Here is a 9,551-nt window from a genome sequence, read left to right on the forward strand (position 1 = left end):
TGATCAACACCCCGCTGCTCGCAGACTCTCCCCCATGGTCTAGTGGTGATCGGAAAATCAAACCCTAGGCCAGAAAGCGTTGTCGCCCGCCAGTTGCCCCTTCGCCCGCTCCATCTTTTCCACCTTGCGCGTAAGCACCTTCCTACTCTAACTTGCTAAGTTAGTTGATAGGATTTGGACCTAGGGTGCAAAACTCTTCAATGGTAGAGATATATAGCAAACACTTAGCAAAAGCATAGTGTAAATTTAGATAGATATCTTGCATAGGTTTTGATAAGTAGGTTTTTAGAGGTCAAATTGTTTTTACTTCTTAGGCATCACGGCTCCTACAATCGAGCGACAACTTATTTGTAGATTGAACCACTTTTGACCTAGTGGAGTTGCCAAAAAATATGATGTGAACTTGGATTGCACACTAACAAGGACTAGATCGCCCCATGATTTCTAAATCCGAATCACATCCTGATGTTTTCCATCAAAAGTAAAAAGAAGAAAAAACAACTCAATTATTAATTAAAATGACAATGAAGAAACAAGAGTGCATGGACACGCAGCAAACATTTTTAGCATCTTGTTTAAACCAAAGTCGTGCACGGTCTGATGAACGCCTCGTACGCTCATCTCCCGACCGATGGGTCGCAAGACTAAAAAGCAATGCTAAACAATACAGTTCTTTGAAATAGGACCATCTCACACGGAGCATCAGAAATGGGGTTGACTATCCATAGCACAGGTGGTGCGTAACGATATGTACATGTACTTGCGTGCTTCATGGACCATGCTCGAGTTTGATTGTTGCAATATATTTAGGACTGTCACCTTTGTCAATTTGTGCTTCAATCTCGCAACCACCGGACTTGGTTTTTGAAGAATAATCAGAATTAACTAGTTTCACATATATCTCATCCCAACGTCGTTGGAAGTAGTTCAAGCCGCCACCAGTCTCAACATAAGCCTGCATGTATACGTATCCCACGCATTCAAAGCAATCCTCTCCGACGGAAAACAGCATAAATAACACTAGCTAGTCACGTCTGACTATCAAGGGTACCTCGCGAACAATATACTAATCTCCTAGCGTGAACCACCTCTTTATTAGGAAATAATACAAAAATGCCTACTTTATTCATATCACAATCTTCACAGATTAAACCCCATATATGCATGATTGCTGCTTCATCTAACTGACATAATTAAAGAGACACTAGGGGATTATGTTTCAAAAATGTTTGATTCAATCTATGTCCAAACTGTTGTTCTCTGTGAACCGGATAAATGACGAAGGATTAATAAGTTCACTTGTGGCCACCCCGTTCGTTCGCATGGGGTAGATAGGGTATTCCCTCCATTTCAAATTATAAAACGTTTTAGCTCTTCTAGATGCATTACTTTTATTATATATCTAGATATAGTATACATCTAAGTGCATAATAAAAACTATATACGTAGAAAAGCCAAAATGCCTTATAATTTATAATGGAGAGCATACCGCTTCTTTGATAATTATTTGGTACGTTTCAAAATCAACTACTTTTTCTTGTGAAGAGCAATATACATATACATATTTACATATATATATAATAATAAGAATTTTGTCAAACTTTGTGATCGGTATAAGTATAGAATATATTATATGACAATTATCCACTGAGATTAGGACTTTGTGTACCTTGTTACGGTAGTAGAAACCCCAGGGGGTACTCCAGGCGAGCATGTACTCCTGGAACTGGCCATCTCTCTTCTTGCCGCGGTACACGACGGCTCCCACGGAACCGGAGGGCTCGCCTTGCCTGTGGACATGAAGGAATGCAGCCCACTGTCCGTTGCCGACCTCAGCCGGGTACTCTGCTCTGCTGTCGATGTAGCCATACCAGTCGTGGTTGGTGACGTAGCGGAGAGTGTCCCCAGTCGCATTGTAAAATAGACACAGTGTGGACTGCCCATTGCCGTACATGGCCTTAAGGACGTCCACACGTTTGGATGCATTGCCCTTCTTGTCATCGTGGACTATAAGAGACCAGGCCACCCTTGCCCGGTCTTCCTGTGTCTTGGGTTTGCCCGTGTACCTCGCCACTTCGTCCAGCATCTTGTTGTCCACTACTTCACCAAAGCAGTTCTCTGCTGCCTCCTTGGGTGGCTCCTTCCCTGCTGCCTCCGCTTCCTCTGTTGTCCAGTCACTTTTCTTGTGGGACGGCCCATCATTCTCCTCTTTTGGGAAATATTTGTTCTAGAGAATACCAAATTAGCTAGGGTTCTTACAAACCATATTAATACTACTGTCTACTAGTAAAACAATATGAGTTGGTTAAGCATTTATGGAGTACTATAGTACTATATATAAGAATTCATCGAAGAGTCAGCTGTAATATATATGTATATATAGATATGACAATTGGATAAGAGAGACAGATAAAGACAGACTATTATTTCATTCTATATTTTCTTTTGCATAACTAATTTGAGTCAAAAAGTTTATCAAATGATGGTATTTCTTGGTTTTGCAATTGTTTTATATATAATAGTTAAACATGATAGAATTAGTTATTACTCCTTAGTTAGCACAGCCAATGTGGACATTCCATTTTGCAGTGATAGTACAATGGTACATGGATGCCGTTAAAACGATTATATATATACCTGGAAGTCTCTTGACTGGCCTTCAGAAGAAGCCAATGGCATTTTATTCCTACTCTTAGCTTCCAGTTCTTCCAATTGGCACACAATATCTTTTATCGCAGGCCTTTCATTTGGGTCATCTTCGGTGCATCTTAATCCTATTTCAACGCATGTCTCCAATCGTTGGTTGTCCAGTTCGTGTGACGAGGAACTCGACGTTGCTTCCAGCCTTCCCTTCCATTTGGCACACACCTGCAAAATTGGTACACTAAGCCAGAAAAAGAGGGACATGCGTAAAAGAAAAGAAGATTCCTACTAATAAAACCTAATCTATATGTAGTTTCGGACATTCATATGGTGGTGAAAATTAGACCAAATTCTGATCACCAGTTTATTTAAAATAGCAATAAAAATATATTTATTACAATGCTTCTAAAAGACCGTATTGGTGGGTTCGATTCCATAGAAATGGAAATTACCATTCTATATCCCCTTCTCTAGCTTAAGCCCTAGATAAACTACCCACCTCGCAGTGTCCCCCCCTGATCGGTGTAGATAATGATAGTCACACCAAGGTTTTCATTTTCGGAAATTAAAATTTATCGGGGGTCACAGATAAAGAGGATAAACATGATATATCGGAAATATCGGACCAAATTCAAATAAAATTTAATTTGAATTTAAGTAAATTTAAATAAATTTAAACAAAATTTGTACGAAAAAAGATAGATATTTTCTTATCGACACCTACGGATAAAAATGATATATCGGAAATATCAGGATATTTCGGCCGAAAAAGGAAACCATGCGTCACACTCTCTTATCTCCTCACATCCTACACAAGAACGCATCATCCTCTGGATTTTGTAAGAGCATCTCCAAGAGCATTTCTAAATCTCACCCTCTAAATCATCATTTGGAGAGTCATTTGCATAAAAATCGCTCTATATATCTTTTCACTCTCCAACAATCTTTCTATATCTTATGCACACTCTAGAGACATTCTCGTCTCCTATTTTTGGCTAGCGAAAAATCCGGAATAGAAGATGGCTATATTTGGATGACCATTTAGAAAAGCTGTTGGATGATAGTTTTTCACCAAAATCTCATTCCAAACATTTAGGAAGGATATGGAGAGTCTCTTAGAGATGCTCCAAACTGCTCCATCTATTCCAAAGTGAAGATCAGTATAGATCGTTTTAGTTTGTACTAAGTGCGCATCTAGAGCATCTCCAATAATTGTAAAAATCGATTGATAAATCAATGAGTTTTCTAAGTGGCTAAAAAAAGTTGGGAGCACATTTCTCCAACGGTTTCCAAAACATCGCTCTTAAAAATATAAAAGGCAATTGTGCATCAGGAACCCTAAACTATTTCCAAATCACCCTGTCCACTTTTATCTTTTCTTTGTCTCATGCACATTTGCATTAGGAACCATGTCCTACTCTTTATTCTTCCCACACCATTCCACCACCAAATTGGCCGATCGATACGTGCGCCTAAACAGGTCGATCTTTCCACGTGCGGAAATATTGGGAGTTGAGATAGGGAGTTGTCGGAGAGCGGTATTTTTCAATCTTGCCAAAAAAATCAAGATTGGGAATGGGTTTTCGAAACTCTTGGAGATGCTCTTAGCAAGGTTTTAGATTCTCGTTGAAACGTTTTGGATCCATATTCTTTTCAGAATCGTTTCTCTGATGAATGAGAATCACTTCGTGTAACCGTTTGGCTTGCTCGATGGATTTAGGTGTTTCTCTACATTAGTACGAAAACAAGAATCGGTTCCAAGTGATTTTTCCTGAATCATTTCTCTCCTTGTGGCGTTTGGCAGAGATTCTAGGTGATTCTACTAAGAATCTAATACGTTTCTCACTGCCAAAGGCACCCTAAGCCAAACTCTTCTAACTTTGATTAAGGTTTAAAAAATATATTAACATCTACTTCCTCCGTGCCACAAATAGGGGCATTTAAAATTTTTTAAGGATAGATTACTGCTCATGGGAAAAAAACATAAGTACCCCTCAATAATATGGTATTCTACTCTTTCCCATGAGCCATTAATAAAGGCGATTAAATGCAAAGGTATTTAACTCTCATAGAATGCGAAGCATTGGCATGAACCAGAGGATATAAGGCCAGCCTCACTTGGTGTTTCTGAAAGCTCTAGTTTGATTTTGGTAATTGAATGACAACCCTATGGGCACCAGAGGCCTTGAAATCCGGCAAAGCGGAAGCGGATCTTGTCGGCTCGCTTTTGATGCTAGTTCTGATTGGACAATGACGGATGAAGGTGGGATAACCGGCGACACGTGGCTTCACCTCACTTGAAGCGGATGGAGATGGCACCAGCGGAGGTTCGTAGCGATGGTGCACTAGGGGCGGCGGCGACTTGACGACTTCCGCTCGCCGAATCTGGAGTTTCATGAGAGGATGTTGGGAAGCAGGGATGTGCTGAGGTCATAGTTTTTTCTCTTCTGGTTGTGTGTTCTCCTCTTTGTTGAGGTGTGAGTCTAAGTGCTCTTGTATTTTTTTTTTGCTGTGTATACATGGGTGGACACAGCACTAGGGCAACTAAGGCCATGGCCCTTGTCGTGGCCCAAGTAATTAGGTAGCAATTCTTCAATTTTTGGCCCATCAGACATCAGCCCAACAAAGCAGTCTAAGCCAAGGGAGGGAATAGTCACGCCGCCTCGCTCGCGTCTCCGCCGCGTCGCTCCACGCCTCCGCTCTGCGCTCCGCCCCTCGACGGCCGCCCCCCGGCCGCTGCCCAGCGCCCCAGCAGTGGTCGCCCCGGCCCCGCTCGGCTGCGGACTGGCCGTCGCTGGACGGTGCCCGCCTGGCGTCCAGGGGCCGCTGCCCACTGGGCGCTGGCCAAGCCAAAGCAGCCAAGCACAAGCAGGAGCAGGCGAACAGCAGAATAGGAAGACAAGAACAGAGCACTAGTGCAGCTGCAGCCTTGGTTTGCATCTGGTTTCCCAATTTCAACCCTATGCAGTTTGTAAAATTTTTATTCCAATTTCCAGTTACATTCTAAAATTACAGTATATAAGATGAAGACCTGGAATTTAGCATCGTATTAACCTGTATATGTTGTCCAAATAAATTAAGTTGTTATTGGGGACTTGGCAGTCGACGATGCGAATGCACCAAATCGTCACTAGATATTTATTTTTCAATGTTTCATAATATTCTTTAGTTATTGTATCCAGGGACGAAGCTAGGAAAAAATTTAGAAGAGGCTAAACAACGGCAATTAGCAAGAAAAAAGGTTCAGCAAATCTCAGCCCCTCCTACCTGTACATCTACAGCTGAAATTTCAGACGGCGGCTCTATGGGGCTTCGCTTGCTCGCGAGCGGTAGGAGGGGGGGGGGGGGGGGGGGGGGGGGGGCTGGAGCCCCTCTAGCCCCACCGCTGGCTCCGTGCCTGATTGTATCACTACTAATTATATAGTTGAAGAAACTTGTTTTGATTTGCAAACTCTTCTTGAGAAGTTTTTATATGTGAAACACATATATATACGTATGGTTATATAGACTATTGACGTAGCTTTTGGTTTTTTGCCGCTAAAATTTGGCCTAGTCTTGGCCAATCCTGGTCCGCCACTGAGCATTAGTGCTTCTTTCTATACCGATGCTCAAACCTAAAATATGTTTGGCTGCCACAATTTCTGCTTGTATATGAGATCGGTTGGAGTAACACACAAAACATGATGCAAAAATACAAATCTCAGTTCAATTGAGAGGATTTTTCTTACAAGCTCAATAAACACTTCATGAGGCATTTCAGAACGACGGGAGTAGCCATTTTGTCCAGCCACAATGTCAAGAATTATAACTCCCAAACTAAACACGTCAAACTTGATTGATACATTATTGCCACCATTTTTGCATTCTGGTGGCGTGTACTTTCTGCAGATACCATAAAAGTCACAAGTATTGTTAGTACAATAGAAAAGAATATAATAATCAATGTCTTAAAGCATGATAGAATTTATAATCTGCAGAAAACCGTGATCAATCTACTTACAGTGTTGTTCCTTTTAGAGTCCCCGATTCTTGAGTTTCTATAGAAGCACCAAGTCTTGATGAACCAAGATCTGCAATTTTGGGCTCCTTGTTCTTGTCGAGCAATATATTACTAGGTTTTAAGTCCAGATGCAAAATTGATGTTCCCTTGGCATTATGCAGGTGATTTAAACCCACACTAGTCCCTTTAATAATTCGGTAACAAATGGGCCAATCAAGTGAACACCATTTGTCTGCAAGAGGAAAGTAATAAAACCCCAATCATATAGAGCTATCATGAGTTACTACTACAGATTGCTAGAAAACTAGAAAGTATTACCTACTTTAGAGAGTATTACCTACCATTAAAATAAACTAAATATCCCCTGAAATCTAGATCTAAACTTCCAACGTCTTCAATAATGAAAAGTGTTTCAACCATAAATTATGCCTATATATTTGTATAAATTATTACCCGCTTATATTATTATTAATATATATATATATAACAACTTAAAGTAAATGTACACCATCATATGCAGATCAAATATATATACATGCAATGCAGTAAATACATAGTTTATGTTTCAACAATCATGAGAAATATTTCCTTAATGTCTCATATGCCAATAAAGCAATGACACTAACAAATTACAAAATTGTATTAATATCCATGAGAAATAGTTTAGGTAAGTGTTGATTTTAGTTTTAGAAAAATTATAAAATTTAACTGAAACATTATAATATATTCATATTGATAGTATAATTGTGAGACCTCTATTGTTTTATGAAAATACTACTGCACATATAGTATTATTTTTTTAGAAAAAAAATTCAAAATATTGAGCAATGGATGATGTTAGTGCGGACGTACTAAAGGTGGCTATGACCTTTCTAGTCTTTGAGATCATTTAAGCTTAAATATTAGTATCCTCTTAACTCTTAAGGTTAGCGATGTTGGCCCCTCGTTCTTTAGCACCTTGGTGTAGGCTTAAAAGAGCTGATGACATGTAGTAATTAAAAGTCCATTCAGCGATCTGAAATCCTTATTTTTAATAAAATACAAAATAAGATTTTGCATAAAAAAATCAGTAAACACAAGAGTTTCAACTAAACTAATAAGATGAAATTTAAAAACTTCAAAACTTGATTCATGACTTCCACAGACATGGGCTAAAAAACAATGGTAATCAGATGCTTGATATCTCGGGTGTGAAAGGAACTTCCTCATCATTTCTGTGGTGCAGAGATAGAAAGTAATGGCCTAATGGGCATCGATGCTCTGTATAGCTATGGTGTTAAAAAAAAACGAGCAACAAGTTTGGAGTCATAGAGATCATACCTTCAATATAAGTTTGAAGGCTTCCACTATGCATATATTCGAAGCACAGAACTCGCTCCACTGTTTTTGCAAAAACTTCTTTTCCGTGGTCCTCATCGTACTTGTGCTGTGATTCGTAACAATAGCCAATTAACTGTATGATGTTTGGATGGTCGATTTTTGCAAGGTTGCGGAACTCATTGTGGAATTCCAGATCATCAAGTCCTTGCAAGGGGTGAAGCCTTTTCACAGCAATATCCTTCCCGTTATGTTCTCCCTGTACAAGTCAGTTCTCAGTAATTTGTCATGATTTCCTTTTTCAAGTCGCCAGTGGAAATAAACATTTGGAAACTAGAGAAGATGTGTAATGATTAGCCATATGTATACCTTGTAAACATCTCCGTACCCACCACTGCCAACCTTCCGCGCCTCCGAAAAATTGTCAGTAATACGTTTTATATCTCCAAAATCAAAATTCATGCTGTAGGTGTTATATATCTTCCACCAGTCTTATAACCTTATAATGTTCCTGATACAAACAAAAAAGAAAATATTTACATGAGATGAGAGGCATTCAGAAAGAGTTATTCATCCTTTGCCAGCAGCTGTGACACGAGCCAGTGAGATTCTTGTCGATGCGAATGGTAGCGCAGAAACCGAGTCTCAGCGCCATGCGCCGCTCGAATTTGTAACATATAACACGGAGGTAAGGTATTATTGCCGTAGCAATTTTTGAGGATATAAGAACGCATGGAACGAAACAACTTTCCGTTCGTCCCTTCACTAATTTTAAATGATAAGGACCTCTGAGCTGAAGGCTGCCAAGAGTTGCACTAACCTGGAGGGTGCTCGAAGGGACAAGAGTGCTTTGCTCCTCGGCGAGGCATCGATCTCATCCTGCAACATCCATTTAAATGCAGCAAGGTCAACTATTGCACTAGCTAGCTCTAGAAGCAGACAAACGAACAAAATATCAGAGTTGACTTGACTCCGATTTGCACCGTATATTGCTCTAAACAATGATATTTGGCAACATATCACGTACAAATCAACTAATCTGTGCAAACTTAAAAACTACTAATCAGAGCACTGGATGCTGATCCAATGGATGAGGTGAGAGAGCTTAAGGAGCAAAAAAAAAAAAAAAGGACAATGGATGGACGGCTTAAGCGCAAAAAAATCTCGCCTCTCACTCCATTCATTGGATCAGCATCTAGTGGTCCTGATTGATAGTTTTCAAGTTTGCACAGGTTAGTTGGTTTGCACCTGATACGTTCCGTACCAAAATCGACAAATTTACTATCCCTAATCTTCGTCAAGTAGTTATAATGTCTTTATCTACAAAACTTAATGGACAGTACGGGATTAGGAAGACATCTGCATCTATCCGACTCAGAGTTCGCTAGGCTACCCTAACCCTACGACTACCTAGGAGAACTGAGAGTCTGAGGCCCTGTTTGGTTGAGCTGTGGCTGTGGGAAAAAGCTGCTGTGGGCTGTGAGCCGTGGAAAAGCTGCTGTGGGCTGTGAGCTGTAGAAAAGTTGAAAGCTGTTTGGTTAAACAAGTATAAAATATATATTTTATCTTTATCTCTCTTGAAACAACTATG

General features: G+C 40.0%; 1 protein-coding gene across 1 annotated transcript; it reads right to left on the minus strand.

Annotated features, from left to right (window-relative positions):
* Positions 1-572: 572 nt before the first annotated feature.
* LOC136505474 (G-type lectin S-receptor-like serine/threonine-protein kinase At1g61480) lies at positions 573-8,892 on the minus strand. The gene is made up of 8 exons (XM_066500633.1): positions 8,781-8,892; positions 8,330-8,471; positions 7,964-8,219; positions 6,644-6,875; positions 6,372-6,525; positions 2,638-2,868; positions 1,670-2,227; positions 573-955 (listed from the first exon to the last, which is right to left on the minus strand). The coding sequence occupies exons 2-8, from the start codon at positions 8,420-8,422 to the stop codon at positions 770-772; spliced, it is 1,710 nt and encodes a 569-aa protein (XP_066356730.1). The 5' UTR covers positions 8,423-8,471; positions 8,781-8,892; the 3' UTR covers positions 573-769.
* Between the last annotated feature and the right edge of the window lie 659 nt (positions 8,893-9,551).

The sequence above is a fragment of the Miscanthus floridulus genome, chromosome 14, assembly GCF_019320115.1.
Source record: "Miscanthus floridulus cultivar M001 chromosome 14, ASM1932011v1, whole genome shotgun sequence".
Classification (NCBI taxonomy): domain Eukaryota; kingdom Viridiplantae; phylum Streptophyta; class Magnoliopsida; order Poales; family Poaceae; genus Miscanthus; species Miscanthus floridulus.